The 20,831-nt window shown below is 38.2% G+C and overlaps 1 protein-coding gene across 5 annotated transcripts in view; it reads right to left on the bottom strand.

Annotated features, from left to right (window-relative positions):
* CEP112 (centrosomal protein 112) overlaps positions 1–20,831 on the bottom strand; it is a 271,084-nt gene that overhangs the window by 125,619 nt on the left and 124,634 nt on the right. For all 5 annotated transcript variants that reach the window (XM_044984035.1, XM_044984036.1, XM_044984032.1 and 2 more), the window contains one exon: positions 13,369–13,476. In XM_044984035.1, coding sequence (XP_044839970.1) covers positions 13,369–13,476 — 108 coding nt within the window. The remainder of the gene's footprint in view (positions 1–13,368; positions 13,477–20,831) is intronic.

Below are 20,831 nucleotides of genomic sequence, written 5' to 3'. Positions count from 1 at the left end.
CTTCCACTGCTAGGTAGAGGTATTCTCTAAAAAATATCAGCTGTTCTGTATAGGTGCACTTCAGATGAACTGAACTGCACTACACCATCACGTACAGTCTGTGTGGGTATGTACATGAGCTGTCATGAAGGCCATCAGTTGCCCACCGCACAGAACAGAACCATTTGCCTCTCATTCCACATTTAGGCTGCTGAAGCCACCTTGTTAAATGGTATACCTAAAGAGACGCAATGTTGTTGCAAACATGTTGGTCCCAGGATATTAGAGACACAAGATGAGTGAGGTAATATCTTTTATTGGACTAACTTCTGATGGTGAAAAAGACAAGCATTCGAGTTACAGAGAGTTCTTCTTCCAGACCTGCTCCAATGCCTGTCTCTTTCATCAACAGAAGTTAGTCCAATAAAAGATATTACCTCACTCATCTTGTCTCTCTAACAGCTAAAGAGACACATTTTTATTCACAAAGATCCTACAAAAATCAGCTATAGGTTTTTTAATATACTCTTCTGCCTGCCTGCCTTGATGTCCTCCTGTGGTGAGTGAATTTCCAAAACTGCTTTCATTCCCCAATGTATTGGTCAGGCCCTGGGTATTGAAGCTGTCTCTCCCTGTGTTACATTACATCAATATAATGCTGTGTTGAGAGTTCAAAGAGGCCACATACACCCTCTGTCTCAAACCCAGTTTGCTGCTGCCCCATGACAGCCAATGCAGCCATGCGGTCTGTGAACAGAAATCCTAGTTGTTTCCTTTGACACACTGTACACTAACTTATTGAAACTCTCTGTACTTAGAATGCTGCTGTACCGAACTTACTATGCACATTTGCACTATCTTTGTTTAGAGGCTGAGCTAGGGATCTTGCAAGAGCACTGAGAGAATTGGACTGGCTTTACTATGTTACAATCTAAGTTATTAATATTCATACATTAGCATGATGTTAACTTAATGTCTATTAGTTCTGGCTGTGAAGTTGAGCTATATTATGAGGCCAAGTGTAAAGCTGATATTTATTCTTGAAGAAATTATTCCTGAATATAGTCTGGACAGCTGTCATTCATGTGTGTGTTAGGATGGCTTAAAGGGAAAGTTTGTGTTTCCGGGATGAATTTATTAACTGCAAATTTATGCAGCTTATTGCTGATAAGAAAAAAATGAAAGTCTTTGTTAACTCTTTCACTGAGTCCTTGTAAGGCACTGAACTATGCTTTAATGCTCGTATTCTGTAGATAAGGAGGAAGGAACAAAGCTGATTACACAGTGACAACATCCCAGATAACCAAGCCAACACAGCCAAATCCAACCCCAAAGACCACCACCATATAACAGGAAAACAAGGACTGAAATGTTAGTGTGCTTGGAGGATAGCATATTTCAAAGAGGCCTTTTCCAATGTTTTCCCCACTCATGACTGGATAGAACACCATTCAAAAATGAGGGAGAAGAAACAAAGAGCAGAACGTAGTTCAGGAGGGGGAGCAAAATCTATGCTGTAGAAAATCATAAGGTCTAATTTTGAACTCATCTAAAAAACAGCTGCCATGTCTTTTGTGCCCAGACTTTAAACCTTTTTCCTGCAGCCTTGCTCTAAATTATAGTACTACAACAGACAGCAAATCCCGAGGGTGTTTAAATCCTTTTGGTGACTCACGGACATATAGGCCTGCTTAGCCACTGCAAAGCCACAGGAGTAATGGTTGTGTGTCCAAGAGGCCTTCACCAAGGTTTTCCTCATTTGTTACACCACAGGTAAACACCTGAAGGAATTGGGAATTACTGTATTAGATAATAATGGATTCCAATTAAATACACACAACTCATGTAAAGCACATGTTAATCAATGTTACTGCATAAAGTACAATTTAGTCCACAAAACAGCTCAGTCCAAATACTGGAACAACATAAACAGGCATAGTCAGACCTGTTCACAATGATGACCTAGTGGAAAAATGGTGTTGCCAGTCTTAGCACTGGATCAATGCCTCCTGGAACATAGGAGTACAAATCTCAGGGATCTGCTAAGACATGGTCCACCAGTCTCAGTTTGCAAAGCATTAGTTTGCATGTTTCTCAACTACTTAATAAAGAATATCCATTTGTAATAGGAAGGGTTCGTTGTGCTTTATGTTTAGCATTGTATGTTAATGAGCTCAGTAACCTGGATTTTTCTTTCTGCTTTTTTCAAAAAACCTGAATAGACAAAGAGAGATGACGTCGTCAGGGGAAGCTTGTGGCAATAGAGTATGTGTGTGGAGGAGGTGGTGTTAATAAATTTAATAGCCTTAATCTACATATAATTTTGAATTAAATTACAAATTGCTCTGAATTCTCTTTTTATTTTTCAGATTTTCTTGAGCACATTCCTCTTCCTGCACAAGCTGTCAGAGGAACAGCAAGTAAGTAATGTAAACTAATGCTTACCTCTCTCTCTCCACCTCTGTTTACTCTTCTTCACACTTATTCCTCTACAATAAAAGTTCTTCAGAAGTGTTCATGTCTGGTTTTTAATTTTATAACACAAATTTTAATTTATGTTCTGAATATGCAAGCACATAGTACTGCATTTTTTGCAGCAAAATTGTCATCATCTCTCTCTGCCTGTAAGTTAGATAGGTGCCTTGGTCCCCAGGAAACCAACCGTAAAGAGCTTAAATGAAAATCACTGTATAAGAGCTAGGTATAATATATTATTATTAATAATAGAGAGAGAAGGGAAAAACTATAACTAGAAAGTATAAAACACTTTCAGGATTTAACTAAAATAGCTTTTCTATACATAAAAAGTCATGATATTATAGCTAATTCAGCCCCTTCCAGGTTTATAGTGAAGTCCCAGATAGATAAATTAGTGGGCAGTTGATGCAGTCATAGGCATATGATACATTCATTTACCATTTGCTTTCCCACCACATTATTTTTACATGCACTTTCACACATAATATAGTATAAATTATGTATATTACAAACAAAAAATACATTAAAAGAACATTATTAAGGTTGCAAAGTCAAGCCGTCAAAAGTTAGGAAATGTCTGACTTAAGGTTGCCTGTGCAAATTTAATTAGCATCCCCCTTGAACATATGCATGATGATACAGTCTTTAATTACATGTTCAGAGGGGTGTCATGCCACAGACCCTCCACCTGCTCGGGGTGGGGGAGACCGAGAGCAGCCCCCGGCCCATGTCCCTGCTCCCCCCAGCCCCGCCGCCCTGGGCAGATGGAGTGTCTGTGGCTCCTCACAGCTGTCTGGCCGCGCAGCTCTTACCATGCCCAGGCTGTGGCTCTGAGGCCTCACCCACCAGCTGGAGCCCCGTCAGGGTAAGAGCCGCACAGGCAGCTGTGGGGAGCTGCGGACCCACCACCTGCCCTGAATGGGACTTAAAGGGCGGGGACACAGGCCGAGGCTGCTCTCAGTCCCCTCACCCCAGGTAGGTGGAGGGTGGGTGGTTCCTGGCCTGCTCTGGCTTCCGGGTTGGCCAGGGGCCAGGCAGACGGGGTGGGGCCATAGAGGGGCTGGGGGCCCTCGGCCCCCCCACTTTTGGGCAGGCTCTTCCGCTCCTCTCGCAGCTGCAACTAAAGTCATCGGGAGCTATTCTTGAATATATGAGTGCTATATAATGTGAAGTACTCTAAAAACTGGTCCTAGTCATCTCAAACTGTACTCCCCAAATTAGCAGAAACATTTGACTGTAATCTCTTGTAACTTCATCAACTTGACAGGCCTGTTGTGAAGCATTCAGATACTGTAGTGATGAGTACCATACAAAAGCTTATGAGGAAGTAGGCTGTTAATAATTTGTAGTAAATAAGGCCTAGGGTCACACATTGAACAGTCAGGAGAAAACAAAATATTGAAAAGCTGCTCATTAAATTGGCACTGTCCATCCTGTGCACTGAATGAGGCAGGGTTCCTGTGGAAAAAATAGTACGTGACCATGTAATTAAAGACTATCATAACGCATATGCACTGACACTTTTTTAAACTCCTTTTTACTAACTAATTCAGAACTTCTCTGCATCCCTTTCTCTAGTTTATCTAACTTATGCAAGTTAATGTCATGCCTTTTAGTGAGAGAATGCACCTCATTTATTTAAACTCAACCTACTCCTTTGACTTTCTGCACATTTTAAAGTAAAGAATGTTCATGGGCTGGCAGAATTCTTTTACAGATGTCATCTTGAACATGCTACTTGGGTACATGTGTGCACGCACACACACACAATTATACAGCAAAGCTTTCATCAAGATGTCCTGTTTCTTTCCTGTTTGACTAAATAGAACAAAAAGACAATTCTAATTATTCCTTCAAAAGTTCTATAGAAGTCGGAAACCAACAATAAAAGAGCATGAAAGGATTTCCTGAAATATGAAGAGATTCTTTAACAATCAGGTAATACTTTTTCTTGCTTTCCAGTTTACTACATAAGTGTGAAACTCTTACCATTATAGAATGGTTCCAGATCAGTTTAAAGAAAAAAGAAAAAACCAAATACTGTTCAAACTAACCATGCAGAAGATGTCCATAAATGTGCAAATGACTCAATTTCACTATGGCAACACTTCTCAAAACTTTTTCACAGTATGGTCCACATTTTAAAAGAAAGATTGTGAATGGGAGAAACAAAGTCCATGAAACAAATCACATAACATCCAGTTGGCAACTACAATAATTAAACAATTTCTTACACTGAAAAGTAAAAAGTATCTAATATAGTCACAGTTTCTAGTATTGCAATTTAACAACTGGAAAAAAGGAGTTGGGGACCAACAATATCTCCAAGGACCACCAGTAAGTGTTCCATGGACTAGCAGAGGCCCATGCACCACAGTTGTGAAACTCTGCTCTATATAAAGTCTATGAGTGAAAGTTGCACCTGTGCACAATGCCTCTGCACCACTTAAGGCCTATTTTGACGAATAGTGGGACGTAAATGGTAACTTGAGTTGTTTCTCTGCACAGGAGTAAGTTTCACCCTATATGCACTGTGTTTATGATGTGGCAGTTAATTAAAATATGATAGACTGAAGTGCGAAAGACTACAGTATGTGGGTCTATGTAAAATTCAGAAAACTAGCTGGAAAATACACTGGAGTGGGAAGACATAGATAAGATAAGAAAACTTACAAGAAATTTTGATCTGGGAGAAGCAAATCCACAACATGAAATAATAATTTAGAGCCTCCACAGATCAATCTGACAAAGGGGAAAAACAATTTTTTTTACCTATTTTTTATTTTCATTATTATCTAAATTGAGAGAAATCTTTTGAGAGGTGTAAGATCCTGGGGTAAAATTAAAGGGGAAATTATTCTTTAAATGAAGAGACAGTGAAGCAATGTAATTTAAAACTATCAATAAAGATACAAGTACGAGCTAATTTTACATTGCATCTGTTTTTGCCAAAAGTTATGAAGATTAGGCATGGTCCTCAGGTTTTCTGGCAAGTTAGCTACATAGCCCTTGCTGTTGTAAAGTTTGGGCGTGTCTGCTTTCAAGTATCTGTGGCTCATACTGGAGATGCTTTCAGCAAAGACAATTAACAGGTAGTTAAATACGCTTTATTTTTATTTTTTTTATTATTATTTTTTAAAAAAGCTTCTTTCCTGTGCTGAAGGTCCATTGAAGCCTGACCATAGACACTAAAACTATTTCAAAGGCAGGAAAGGCTGTGGTCTTCTCTGTGGTGTCCGGTGCCTTTGAAGTACCCATGACAGCTGCTCCCAGCAGATAGGAACTGGGGGGAGGGGGGAAATTAATATACTGTACTTTCAAATCCACCAGCTGTAAGTAGAACAAAGCTGAGCTAAAGTATATTTCTTTAAAAAAATACCAATTTCTCTCTACTGAGAGTTCCCTCAGCAGATACTTCAAAAGAGAGTGACACTGTGAATCAGCTGAAGCTGAAATCAAGAACTATGTGTGGCTGAGACTAAACACTGCAGGTTCCTAGGATTTCTCCTAAATTCTTTATTCATTTTAAGTACATTAAAGTGAATTAAAAATTAAATAAAACATGCAACTATTATTTTTAAATGACTACAAATTATATTCCAAATAAAAAAAAAAGAATTAATCATGCCAAAATTGGAAACCTTTCTTTTGTAAGCAAAATTAAAAACGCCAGAGTATGCAAATTCTAGGAGATACTAGCATATCCCGTATGCAGGAAAAACTGGGCTTTCAGCCTCAAGCCTCAATAAGAGGGCTTGAGGCTGAATAATGAGGGGAGGGATAGCTCAGTGGTTTGAGCATTGGCCTGCTAAACCCAGGGTTGTGAGTTCAATCCTTGAGGAGGCCACTTAGGGATCTGGGACAAAAATTGGTCCTGCTAGTGAAGGCAGGGGGCTGAACTCAATGACCTTTCAAGGTCCCTTCCAGTTCTAGGAGATTGGTATATCTCCAATTATTATTATTATTTATTATAAGAGGCAGATCCTGTAATCTTTAAGCATTTGTGTTGTCCTTACTCACAGTACTAGTCTTTTTTAAATCAATAATCAATGGGATTACTTGTAGAAGTAAGGACAACTACTCATTTAAGATAAGGTTGCAAGACCAGGCCCTATGTGCTCAAGTTGCTGGAGAGTTAAAATGTATTTTTTTCTTTTTATGTGTCAATTCCATTTCACAATAGCAATCAGACACTTGAGGCACAACATTTCAAAGCAATTATTTCATTTTTCAGATACTGAAGTTATTCAGACTTTGGCCTGTTATCTTATTATATGACCCAAGGCATGCTATAATCTTGTATCTTATTGCTCAAACAAACAGTCAACTTTAATCGATATTTGGAAATATAGCTATTAATTCCGAAACAATGACAAAAATATATGTCCAATAAAACAAGGCAAGGGGAAGGCTGCTTTGAAAAATGGTACAGAATCTCTCCTGACTCTAAATAAAGAATAACACAGAGGAGCGAAAAGTTGGCACCATTAAAAGGAAATTTTAAAGGGTCTGAAAGAACAGAGTTCTCGATACAAAATAACCACATAGAAGTAGCCTTGTATTATTAGCAGAAAGGACAACACAAAAAGAACATAGTATCGAATGACAAATTATCACAATCTATGGTAGAGATCACCAATTTTTCATGTTTGCGTGGTTTTAAAGAATATTTAAGTGAAATCTGAACAGATACAACAGAGAAAGCTAGTAGGGGATAAAAATGATACGTTTGAATATTCTACTGATGTTCTAGTAGCTTGATGCTTACTACTCTTTCCTTCGGTTTCAGTGATGTTACATAAAACATAGATGTTCTTTTGATATAACAAAAGTAGTAGTGAGCCAAAACAAAATGAAACAACACAAGACATCCTCCTAGAGGATAATATTCAACTTGGTGTTTACCCCAATACCGGTATTGCTACAGAAAATCATTTAAAAGATTAACTAGAAAATAGTTTTAAATACCAAACTTACTTCTTGTAAGTTTTTCTTCTTTTAACTTGAGTTTTTACTTTTGTGACCCAGGTATCCAAAAGCCCTGAATATTGGAAGCATCAAGGTACAAGATAAGAAATTGCTCACTGGTTTTTCAAACCATGACATTTTTAAGAATTACTGTTTTCCTTTGAAGTCTGACAAAAACAGTCAAGGATTTGTCAGTGAAGCATATTTACGCCTTTGGTATTTCCAACCGTGTACATCAGGAGAAAAAATTACCATTGGTCTCAAGTAGCAGTAATATGGTAACATCAGTTTAACTTTTGGCAAACTGCAAATTAGCATACAGTACTACAGATTACGTTCTTAAAGCTATGGAAACACAATCTGTGTGAGCATTAAATGCATATTTTTCTTGCAACTTTTAAGAACCATGCACAAGTGGAGTCTGGAGAATTACATATGGCAGAGTTCACCAGGCATGCGACACTAAACTGATAAGAACGAAGTGTAAAAGAAAACTGCACCAATTTTAGCTAAGCACAATGTTCTGAAAGGCCACATGCTAAGAAGCATCTATCCCCACATCTAAAATGCAAAAAGTTTCTCCAGCTCCTTTATGTCGCGATGATGCTGTAAAGAGGTCATTATAATTGCTGAAACCATCTCCAAAGAATATTCATGTCCTGGTTGAGCAGATCTACTGGAAAGGATCTATACCAAACACCTGTAGCAATCACATCTGATGTAAGGAGGATGTTGGGAGAAGAGAACATAGTTATTCTTGGCTGAGCATAAGTTGGAGCAATTAGTCCCTCACACTTCCCTCATTTACAGATAGGCCCCTTGGACAGATTGCAAAGGTGGCAAGAAACAACAGGGGGCTTAAAACCTCCTTTGGACCCTACTCCATTACTGTGATGAGCAGAGCTGTGGATGAAAATAGAATCTGCCCCAAAATGTTGATTTAAAAAAAAAATTCAACTATCTTTGGCATTTCTGAGCTATTTTATTGAAGAGCAATTTACTAACACTAGCATATCAGAATCCACGTATAGGATTATGAACTAATTCCCCCCATTTTAATATGAGCTTTAAAATGGAATCTAAAGAACAATTTAAATTATTAAATTTAAATTAACAATCTGATTGCTAAGCCAGTATGAAAGCAAGATTAACTGAGGTCTGCAATATTACTACTGAGGAAATTAACGTTGCCTTTTACCAAGATGTCACACAACCAGTGTTGGGCTAAATAATGAAAATAGTAAAAAAAAAATGGGGTACCCACTAAGAAAGATCTCTGTTCTTTTTCCCAACCTATTTAAAAGATTAATGGTCTTATGATCTGATATTTAAATATTGCTTTCCATCCCCAGGTGCTTATAAACAAAGGACCCAGCCCATTAAACACTTACTGCTGAGCACAGTGCTCTTTACTTGAAGAAACCACCACACTAAGTAATGCAAGATTAGTTCCAAAACCATCATATCACCTCAGAAAGCACTTCGTCAACCACTGAACTGCAACTCACTCTAGAGTCAAATGTGACAACTGTTCAAGCAGCACCCAGCAACATCACACAGCTAGTTAAAGACAGAAAGTGATCACAGACTTCAAGTAACATGGTATAACACTCCCTCCCTGTTTTTATGACATACTCTCTTGGCCTATAAAGGCGAAGTAGTAAAAATAATTTTCATGCTAGTTAATAACAAAACCATTTCAACTGGGAAACACAGAGCTTCGGGATTTTGTTTGACTTTTAGATCAAGGTTTTTAAGATCTTCAGATTGTTCTTAGAGTTGACTTAGAACTTTGTCATAAGATAAAAGTAGTCATTTAAAGTCAGCAGACCAAATGTCCTTTGCCACCCAACTTTATCGGTGGGCCCGGAAACCTCATGTTAGTTCATCTTACAAAAGGCAAAGTATGTACCTTAAACAGTTATCAAGATGAGGTAAAGGCTTCACTCCCAAGACGACCATACTATAGATGGAGCACAGCAGCAATAACTATCTAATCATAACTGCAAAATTAGATAAGGCATCCAGATTATTTCAGTATGTCAAACTACCACATAACAACAAAGCTTGAATTCAAACATGACCTTGGACTAAAGCAATTCAGTCTGACAATACAACACAATCTTCTTTACTTTTGTGAGAAAAATGATCTGCTACTTCTTGTGCTCCTGAAGATGTTGATTTACTACACGTAGCCTGGTTGCTGCTGTACAGAGTTTCATCTTAGTCTATATACACTAATTTACTCCATCCCTAGGCTTTGGTGCATGCAACTTTCTTGCTATCTTATTTATTTATGTAATCTCCTTAACCATCAGATCACTAAGCCACTAATGCAAGTAACCTCTGCAATGGTCTTTCCATGTGTAAGAAACAAAAACTTATTCCCATGCTCTACTAGCAATAGGATAAACATATCAGTGCTCTCTATCCATTTACTACAGGTAGCTTTTACTTAATTGTGATGGACAGGAATCATAACTATGCTCTTATTGATGGGCTCTGTACACACAGGAGTCCAACTTTGGAATTAAAAAACAAAGTGGAACCCTTACTATTCGTGAATATTTTGGTAAAATAAAAATGAGAGACTCATAGGTATTTATAGCTATAATTGTTCCAATGTGACAATATAAAGCCTTAATACCTACATGTTACTATAGTTACATTATGTGTCAGTCAAACCCTTCACAGTATACATAGTGACATCATGACTGGTAGCCATAACAATTCTGTGTGAGGACATGTCAGACTCTGATTTGAAACCATCTAGTCTCTTTAATTCAATTTACCTTCAAAGTGACATATCACAAGCATTATTGTTCCACCCAAGCTCTGGACAGGACCCTCTTTCAGGACCCAGTGAAGCTATCCCATCCCTTAACTGCTCAACCCAGAGACCCTTCTAGATATAGTGAGGCAATCCAAATATCATAGAATCATAGCACTGGAAGAGACCTTGAGAGGTCATCTAGTCCAGTCCCCTGCACTCACGGCAGGACTAAGTATTATCTAGACCATTCCTGACAGGTGTTTGTCTAACCTGCTCTTAAAAATCCCCAATGATGGAGATTCCACAACCTCCCGAGGCAATTTATTCCAGTGTTTAACCACCTTGACAGTTAAGAAGCTTTTCCTAATATCCAATCTAAACCTCCCTTGTTGCAGTTTAAGCCCATTGCCTCTTGTCCTAACCTCAGAGGTTAAGAAAAACAATTTTTCTCCCTCCCCCTTGTAATAACCTTTTACGTACTTGAAAACTATTATCATGTCCCGTCTCTGTCTTCTCTTTTCCAGACTAAACAAACCCAATGTTTTCAATTTTCCCTCATACATCATGTTTTCTAGACCTTAAATCATTTTTGTCACCCTTCTCTGGATTCTCTCCAATTTGTCCACATCCTTCCTGAAATGTGGCACCCAGAACTGGACACAATACTCCAGTTGAGGCCTAATCAGCACGGAGTAAAGCAGAAGAATTCTCATGTCTTGCTTACTCCTGCTAATACATCCCAGAAGGATGTTCGCTTTCTTTGCAACAGTGTTACACTGTTGACTCTCATTTAGCTTATGGTCCACTATGACCCCCAGATCCCTTTCCGGAGTACTCCTTCCTAGGTAGTCATTTCCCATTTTGTATGGGTGCAACTGATTGTTCCTTCCTATGTGGAGTACTTTGCATTTGTCCTTATTGAATGTCATCCTATTTACTTCAGACCATTTCTCCAGTTTGTCCAGATCATTTTGAATTTTAATCCTATCCTCCAAAGCACTTGCAACCCCCTCCCAGCTTGGTATTGTCTGCAAACTTTATACGTGTATTGTCTATGCCATTATCTAAATTATTGATGAAGATATTGAACAGAACCAGACCCAGAACTGATCCCTGTGGGACCCCACTCGTTATGTCCTTCCAGCATGACTGTGAACCACTGATAACTACTTTCTGGGAACAGTTTTCCAATCGGTTTTGCACCCACTGTATAGTAGCTCCATCTAGGTTGCATGTCCTTAGTTTGTTTATAAGGTGGTCATGCAAGACAGTATCAAAAGCTTTTCTAAAGTCAAGATATACCACGTTTACCGCTTCCCGCCTATCCACAAGGTTGGTTACCCTGTCAAAGAAAGCTATCAAGGTGGTTTGATACTATTTGTTTTTGACAAATCCGTGCTGTCACTTATCACCTTATTATCTTCTAGATGTTTGCAAGTTGATTGCTAAATTATTTGTCCCATTATATTTCCAGGTGCAGAAGTTAAGCTGGTCTGTAATTTCCCGGCTTGTGCTTATTTCCCTTCTTATAGATTGGCACTATATTTGCCCTTTTCCAGTCATCTGGAATCTCTCCAGTCTTCCATAACTTTTCAAAGATAATCACTAATGGTTCAGATATCTCCTCAGTCAGCTCCTTGAGTATTCTAGGATGCATTTCATGAGGCCCTGGTGACTTGAAGACATCTAATTTGTCTAAGTAATTTTTAACTTGTTCTTTCCCTATTTTAGCCTCTTCTGATCCCACCTCATTTTCACTGGTATTCACTATGTTAGACGTCCGATCACCACCAATCTTCTTGGTGAAAACTGAAACAAAGAGGTCATTAAGCACCTCTGCCATTTCCACATTTTCTGTTATTATTTCCCACCCCCACTATTGAGTAAAGGGCCTACCCTGTCCTTGGTCTTCCTCTTGCTTCTAATATACTTGTAAAATGTTTTCTTGTTACCCTTTATGTCTCTAGCTAGTTTGATCTCGTTTTGTGCCTTGGCCTTTCCAATTTTGTCCCTACAGACTTATGTTAGTTCTTTATATTCATCCTTTGTAATTGACCTAGTTTCCACTTTTTGTAGGACTCTTTTTTGATTTTTAGATAATTGAAGATCTCCTGGTTAAGACAGGGTGGTCTCTTCCCACACTTCCAAGGGCTGAATGTGTTCCCTCTGCAATACTTCCTGCTCATGCTAGCCTAGACACAAATCTGGGCAGGGAACTGAATCTAGGTTTCCCTCATGGAAATACAAACATGTATTTGCCCAAAAATCTAGCTAATGGATTACCTGCAGCTTATGGAGCTATCGTATCATTGCTGTAAATCAGAAAGAAGTCCTTTATTTAGAAGATAATAATGCTGCTGCAGCCCATAAAATGGCTCAATCCTCTCAGCCCCCAAAAGGTGTTACTGAAGAGCCATAATAGTTGTGAAAGGGAAAGGAACAGAAATATAAGAAGCTTCCTACAATAAGCAGAAGCAAGCTATTGCATCCTGTAAGCCAGAGGACTACTGTAACTGCCTATCAAAATTAAGCACTGAAAAAGCTTATTACATCTTTAAAATGATAATCTATCAAAACCACTTAAATAAGAATCTTTTCTAAAAACATAGTTTGTGCCAAAAAATGAATTAAAATATTAAAAACAAGAATAGACTAAAACTAAATTATCTAATTTTTTAATATGAGAAAAAAATAGACAGAGGCAGTCAAGCCATTTTATTTTTTATAAATGCATTTTTTTATTTTTGTAGGGCTAGGAATTCTTTAGGAAATAGTCAGTGCCCAGAGATAGCAAAGTAGATGTAGAGGAAACAAGGAGCTTTTGTATTTAATTCATGGCTTTGCAAACAGAGTAGCCAGCTTTGACAGAAAGGAAAGAATGCCAACATAATGAGTGAGTCAGACCAAGACTAGGCTGGATGCTGGAACTGACTACACTGAAAAGACAAATACCACCAAATAAAAATGTACCTGTGTTGGTCCCACGATATTGGAGAGACAAAGTGGGTGAGATAATATCTTTTACTGGACTAACTTTTGTTGGAGAAAGAGACATGCTTTCTTCAGGTATTTGTAGCTCAAAAGTTTGTCTCTTTCACCAACACTAGTTGGTCCAATAAAAAATATTACCTCACCCACCTTGTCTCACCAAATAAAAATGGCAGACTGACCTGTTGCTCATATCTTTGTTTGAGTTCTTCCAGCTGCCAAGAGAATTCTTTTGACTGCTTTTCACGGAGAGATTTTGATCTGCTTAGATCTGATTCCACCTTTTCCATCTACAAGGTAAACAAAGGGAATATTTAGTTTTTAAATTTATAGCTTTAAACACATTTTGACACATTTTTGACAGATGATGGCTAATCAAAGACCTGAAGATAAAAGTCAATAATAAAAAATCTCCATTTGTAAGGAAATGAACATATCAGTATGTTGAGGATCATTAGTTAGTTACACAAATATGTCACCTATATCACCTGTTTCTGATTAGCATGCAAGCTCTTATTTTTCATTCAATAGTTGTTACATCCCACAAAAATCAACTGAATATTATATATACAAGACTAAAAATACTTTTTTTAAAAATATACTGCTTGTTGAAATTTAGTGGAAGTAATGCTCTGAGTTGGAGGCACAATCTATACATTTACAATAAATTTATCTTAAAATCAGTAAAGAACCTTAAAGGAGCAGCAAGTTCTCTGAAAACAGTCATTGCGTATGAATAACGAGTCACACAGATTCCCCTACATGGTATCAAGGAAGCAATTTCATAACTTAGTTAACAAAGGCTTTTGTATCAAAAGCACAATCATCAGTTCTGTGTCACAGTTCCAAGGGTTTATGTACATACAATACGACACCTCGCTTCTTACCCATCAATTCCTTTTAGATCTAGTTCCCAACCTAAGTAGCAGTACCTCCCTAAAGGGGGCAGAAGAGGGAAGGAGAATATAGCTATAAGGAATCCACTTTCTGCTGCAAGTCCATCAGCAATACCAGAAGAAGAAAAACAATGCATTTCTGTACCCTAAGCTAAAATTCCTATTTGGCCTACAGCAGTGCCCATAGATGTATTTGCCAATGGGCTCAAATGCCACTTCTAAGCCAGATAAGGAGGAGGAAAGTAATCACTAACTAAGGGGAAGCCATTTTAATTAAGTTATCTCAAGTAAAGGGAAAGATGCATGGCCAGGAATTGTTTTTCCAGATATAGCAAGGGGACGAACTGCAGCACTGAGGGTGACTAGAGGTCACGGAGCTGCAGGCGGAGCACAAACAGCAATGCCTCTCTTCTGTGTCCCCCCCAAGTAAGCCCTTAAAAGAGGGACCTCATCACCTTCTCTCTCCTCCCAATCCAGTTTAGACCCATCCTTGTAGCCCATTATTTCCCCATCTCATACATCAAAGAAAGGGAGGCCCCTCAGTTTTCCCCAACTACACTTTACAAAAATGAAAAACTAAAGCAAAATAAAGTCTAAAATATTAAAAGAATCATCTTTTTAATAATGAAAATGTTCTAAAAATTGACACAGAAAATGTATACAAATAAAGTAATATATTATATAAACTCTACAAATAAAACAATATGTTTCTGTTATTTAATCTCTAGCACAGAGTATGCATATTGGCCATAAGTGCAATGAGGCTTTCTGATTCTCATTTGCCAATCCCAACAAATACTAGAGCCAAAATATTGTCACATATTCTGTTTATTCATATTTTGGCAGTTACTATTTGGCTTTGTAAATACTTTTCTTTTGTGAGTGATGTGTATACTGTGCTTTTAATCTAGACTTCTATAAACCAGTCTGATTTTTCTCCCTTTGTCTTTGATGTAGCATGCAGTGTATGCTATTAAAATCAACTGGCTAATGCTTGAAGCAGCATGTATGAAAACATCAGTTATATTTATATCCACATAAACACCAATAAATGAAGTTTTGTCACAGGACAGCCACCTAGACCTGGAAAAACACAAAACTGAGCTTAAAGTTGAAATTGTTTCAGTCACCCATCTAATGGACATCAGATGACTTAATAATCATGAGCTTATTGAAAAATAAGAAGCAGATGGCAAGTAATTTCTCAAAGTCATAAATTACATGAAAACCAAATATCAATTATACTAACTGATAATGCCAGACCCCACTCCATTTGTTACTTCCTTAATTAACATTACAATGAAAAGAGGATTTCAGAAGTTTAATATTTGCAGTGAAGTTCAGAGTCCAGTGTTGCTATAGTTACTAAAGATTCCATTTTATGATGTCGGTAGGTCATTCTATGCTCTATCCAACTAGGAGAAAGCAATGGCATTTGCTCCAAAATTATATCACTGTGTCTTCGGAAGAACATATGTAGCTTATTTGAGAATTGGGTGCATGTGTGGAGGGGAAATGAGAAAGGATGGGTGAAAAGAGAGCTTCAGTATTGTTTCTCTGAAGTACTTCTTGAAGCTTAGTCACTGTAGCATAGTTTCCTACAATGTCTTACATTATCATTTGCTCTTTAGGAACTTGACCCCAAGAGGTTCATAACCTGCAAGCCTCACTGAAGTCAATGAAAATTTGAAGAGTTCAGTACCTCTCAGGAACAGTCCCTATATTCTGAACTGCTTGAAATCTTAGAAGTTTAGAAGGCATGACTGCCACATGCTATCAACATTTACAACATGGTTTGATATGTCTTAGCTGAAAAACAATAGCCTTGAAATACTCATTATAGAGAAAATTGTGCTATATGCTTAATAAAGGCAACGCATAAACCGATTTGCTCTGTCAAGAAGGAATGTGCAATTGACATCTGAGTTTTCTGGGTTATAGGATGAACATATAGGGCCCAATTCTGCCACACTTGTCACTGAAAGCAAAGGAATTAGTCAACTTGAGTAAATTTAGTGTAATTAATCCCAGAGAGCTATGTTAGAAACCCAGGGGTAAACTGTGCTACTTGAGCACTGTGTTTCAGAGATACCAGACCGCAGCAGCAAGCCTCTCAGCCAGGGTTGACAGACTCAGGATCACACTACCGCCCTACAAATAGCTGTGTAGACCCTGCTGGAGGCTGGTGCTCAGGCTCTGAAGCCTAAGGAAGATGGTAGTCTACAAAGCCCAAGTTCCAGCCCAAGATGCAACTTCGAAGTGCCATCTACATAGCTATTTTTAAAGAGGTAGCTCACACTCCATAAGCCAAGTCTGTCGACCTCGGGTGGGAGAATTGCTGCCAGGGGTTGCCGCAGGCTAACCTGTACCCAAGAGACTGGAGAGTCATTTGTGACACACCTTTGTCGGGTACACCATAATCCTCTCCAAGTGGCCAGTCAGATCCACTGGCTGGCGCTTGCATAGGAGAAATCACTGCTCCATCTATTGCCCGTTCCCTCTCTGCTCTGAAGGGAAGCATTTGGCACACCCCCTTTGTTCTCCCCACTAGTGCCAGAGCTGCAATTCAGGCAGACCTTAAGTGGCCATGCAAGGGAAAGGGGGATTCTTACTTGCTTCTACTCCTCTATATGGTCACAAAAAGCTTGGCACGATGAAGCTCTCATTAAACAGTAAATCCAGAGAAGATAATTCTTAATAGATGCAACATCCATTTAATGCTCTCCACCAAAACTCTCAAAAATATTCTAATTTTTTCTGCTATTAGAGACTACTTTCTAAGTAATAACATGATCCTTTGACATATGCCCATATACTTTGCTACTTTCACTTCAATTCATTTCAGTCCTTCACAGACAAATCACCAATGGTAATGGGCACTTGTGTTAGGGATTTTTTCCCCCACAATCATCAATTTAAAAAAAAAGCACACTGAAAATTTCAGCATTAAACCAGAAATTGTCACGGTATTTCAAGGCAAAATTGTATTACCAATCTAATTCTTTCCAATAAAGTACAAGAAATAAACAGACATTCTACTGTGCCTAATTAAGCATTTCAAAATCAAACGGGCAGCACTGGTGGCGGAGAGGGAGCTAGTTAGATGGCTGGAAATTTGCTTAAATCAAAGAGTTCCCAAAATGCTGATTCTCCCAAAAATGTCAAGTTTTACCACAACAATCATATGGATCAAGTGTTAATAAATGATGTCCAGATGGAGACGTCTTTCTGTTGTACTGTGAGCAAAATAAGGTTAGACCACACATTAATGGAATGCCTGTTATATTAACAACAGTGTGAGTTCAAAAAAAAAATCCTCTATCAAAAATCTTCTCCTAAATCACTACATAGACATTTACTCAGACAAGCACAGCACAGCTCTCACATATCAAATAATTTGCATAATACTAAAATTTTATAATAGTCAACAATAATCAGCAGGACTACCTCCAAGTAAGGTAATATTTATCAGCTCTTAATGTACCTATTTGTTCGCTGTGGGCCTGAAATCAATGGGTGTTAATAACCTACAGCTCTCACAAAATCAACGGGAGTAAAAGGTGGGTAGCACAACCTCCCCCTTCGCCCACCCTGTTGGCCCCAAATGGTTCCTATAGTCTAGGTTCAAGGGAGTCAGTCCAGATTTACACTGATTTAACTGAGTGCAGAATTTGCCTCAGTACACTTAAGTTTTAACATTAAGGATCATATTCTGATGCTCTTATTCATTAAATAGTACCTTACTATTTACTGACGTCACAAACTACTCATGCCATAAAACTAGTCAGAATTCTGCCTTAAATGAATAATATCTGAAATATACATTTCAGATATTGGAAATGTTTAACAGTTGGTCAGTTCAAACAATACAAATGTGAACATCTTCTGCATATCTAGTTCAAAAAAGAACTAGATAAATTCATGGAGGACAGGTCCATCAATAGCTATTAGCCAGGATGGGCAGGGATGGTGTCCCTAGCCTCCATTTACCAGAAGCTGGGAACGGGCGACAGGGGCTGGATCACTTGATGATTACCTGTTCTGTTCATTCCCTCTGGGGCACCTGGCATTGGCTGCTGTCGGATGACAGGATACTGGGCTAGATGGACCTTTGATCTGACCCAGCGTGGCAGTTCTTATGTTCTTATGTTAGAAAAAGAAATTCTCAGCTATGAACAAATTTCTTTAAATTAGCATATCATTTTACAGTGTTTCACTATTACAGTTTTTCATTGCTTAACCTTAGCGTGCTGAGTGTTTATGAAACTAAAATATAATACCGCGATGATGGAAACAACAATCCAAGTCAGTATGCAAAACACACAAAAATTAAGCAAAGACTGATACAAATCAATAAGAAGCACGAAGAGTAAAAATTATGGCTAACTATTGCTTAACTCATTTTCCCAGGCCTAAGTACAACAGCACATAGTAAATCACATCTCATACCGCACTGGAACTCCTGTAATAACAAAGCACAATGATGAGCCAAATAAAGAATGTTGTGTAAGCATTTGTTTTGCAGTTCCACACTTGTGATGGATTTCTCTCATCATTATGTAATTTAACAACCTTGCTAATGTCTTACATATCAGGTGGATAATGCCTTAGGTCAGGGGTTCTCAAACTGGGGGTCAGGACCCCTCAGGGGGTCACAAGGTTATTACATGGAGGGTCTAAACTGTCAGCCTCCACCCCAAAGCCCACTTAGCCTCCAGCATTTATAATGGTGTTAAATATACAAAAAGTGTTTTTAATTTATAGGGGGGATCGCACTCAGAGGCTTGCTATGTGAAAGTGGTCACCAGCACAAAAGTTTGAGAACCACTGCCTTAGGTGGTGGTGGTTTTATGTACCACAGACAGGGAATTCTTCCATTTCTTTCTCGCTCTATCCCCAAAGTTCCATCTTGTGGTGAGTCTGTCTCAGATGAGGAGAACTTCCTCCAGAATAGGTCTACACTGACAGCGTTACTACAGTGAAACAGCAGTAGTTAGCACTAGACTAATGACACTTCCTAAGCTATACGTCAAATGCAGTTATCTAAGGAATGGAATTAAAAGGATTTGGTCTTTGAGTTGCTCTTTCTTTGCCAAGAAAATCAGTTCAATACTGAACAGAAGTCATTATCTGCATGCCCCAAACTGTAAGCTCCTCAGGACCAGCCAGGGTTTTCTTATCTATTTGTTCAACTCCTAATACAGAGAGCCCCAATTCTGTTTCAGCTCTCTGAGCGAAACCATAATACAAATAAAAAGAAAGAGAAGATCACAATGATGATAATAACTAGGGCACCTGCTATAGCGAAGAAGATATACAGTCAAATTTTCAATGAAGCATCCTGAACTACTCATTTTAAAACTAGCAACAGCAGAAAATAGAGGGTAAATGCATGCGGGTGGGACTATTTGCCTACATGAATGTAGGGTTTTGCAGTGCCATTCAGAAAGCTCCTTTGACAATTTGGCCATTGACATTTTATCTTTTTGGTGAATTAAAATAAATCACATAAATATTTTACTGTCTTAGATAGCTTCTATATTTCTTTCTCCGCCCTTGTTTCACACCGTGATATTTGTTTATGAGCAAAACCAGTCAATTATTGCGCACTAGCCACCATTTCCATTCAGTAAGACCACACAAACCACTGCTTGCCATTGTCATAAGGCAGTCTCTCACCACAATTCAATAAGAATATAAGAACGGCCATACTGGGTCAGACCAATGGTCTATCCAGCCCACTATCCTATCTTCACAGTGGCCAGTTCCAGGTGCGTCAGAGGGAATAAACAGAACAGGTAATCATCAAGTGATCCATCCCCTGTCACCCATTCCCAGCTTCTGGCAAACAAAGGCTAGGGACACTTCAGAGCACGGTTTTGCATCTCTGCCCATCCTAATAACCAATGATGGACCTATCCTCCATGAATTTATCTAGTTCTTTTTTGAACCCTATTATAATCTTGGCCGTCACAACAATACTTTGGATGAAGCTGAAGGTATCCTGAACCTGGACTGAGGCATCAGTGAATGAAGCCGAAAGAAAGAACAGTTTGGTTATCTTAAATACATTTTCTCTGTCTGTATTTAACATACAAATGGAATGGTATTCAGCACAGAGAAAATGAAAAAAATACATGGCAGTTTTATGGAATTCAATTAAATGTATTTTCAAATTTCCTAGAGCATTTCAGTTTTTTGTTTCCAACACTTCATGATGAATATGTTTTCAGGATTATTTTGTGCAAACTTTTTCTTGAAAGCAATTAAATCATGAGCCCAATCTTTTTGGCTCAATGAAACCATATCTTCAATAAGAATTAAAATACATTTCTCACTTGGAGCAGAAATAAAATTTATTAATTTAAGTAATCTTGGAGGAGCTAAAGGAGAGATTCAGATTAGAGAAAAATGTAGGACAGTGACTTTGAAATTTTAGGGCCTGTTTTATTGCCCTCATGGGTCTAGTTTGCAACATAAAAGTTGCCTTTTCAAAACAGACTCAGCCTTTTTATTTCAAAATTCCATTATCTGCTCTCTGTACAAGACTTTTAAAACAGAAGATGCCTTACAGCTCTGCTGCTTTTATACTGAAGATTTTGAAAGAAGCAAAACCAGCATTTCACAACAACAAAAACAATTGTTAAAAATACAGACTGCATGCAAAGTTCTTTTCAACAAAATAAGCAATCAAATTTCTAGCACTACTGCTTTGTTTCTCACCAATATTTGGTTCATATTACACCACT

This window comes from Mauremys mutica, chromosome 12 (genome assembly GCF_020497125.1).
Source record: "Mauremys mutica isolate MM-2020 ecotype Southern chromosome 12, ASM2049712v1, whole genome shotgun sequence".
Classification (NCBI taxonomy): Eukaryota; Metazoa; Chordata; order Testudines; family Geoemydidae; genus Mauremys; species Mauremys mutica.
This window is presented reverse-complemented; position numbering and strand designations above follow the sequence as displayed.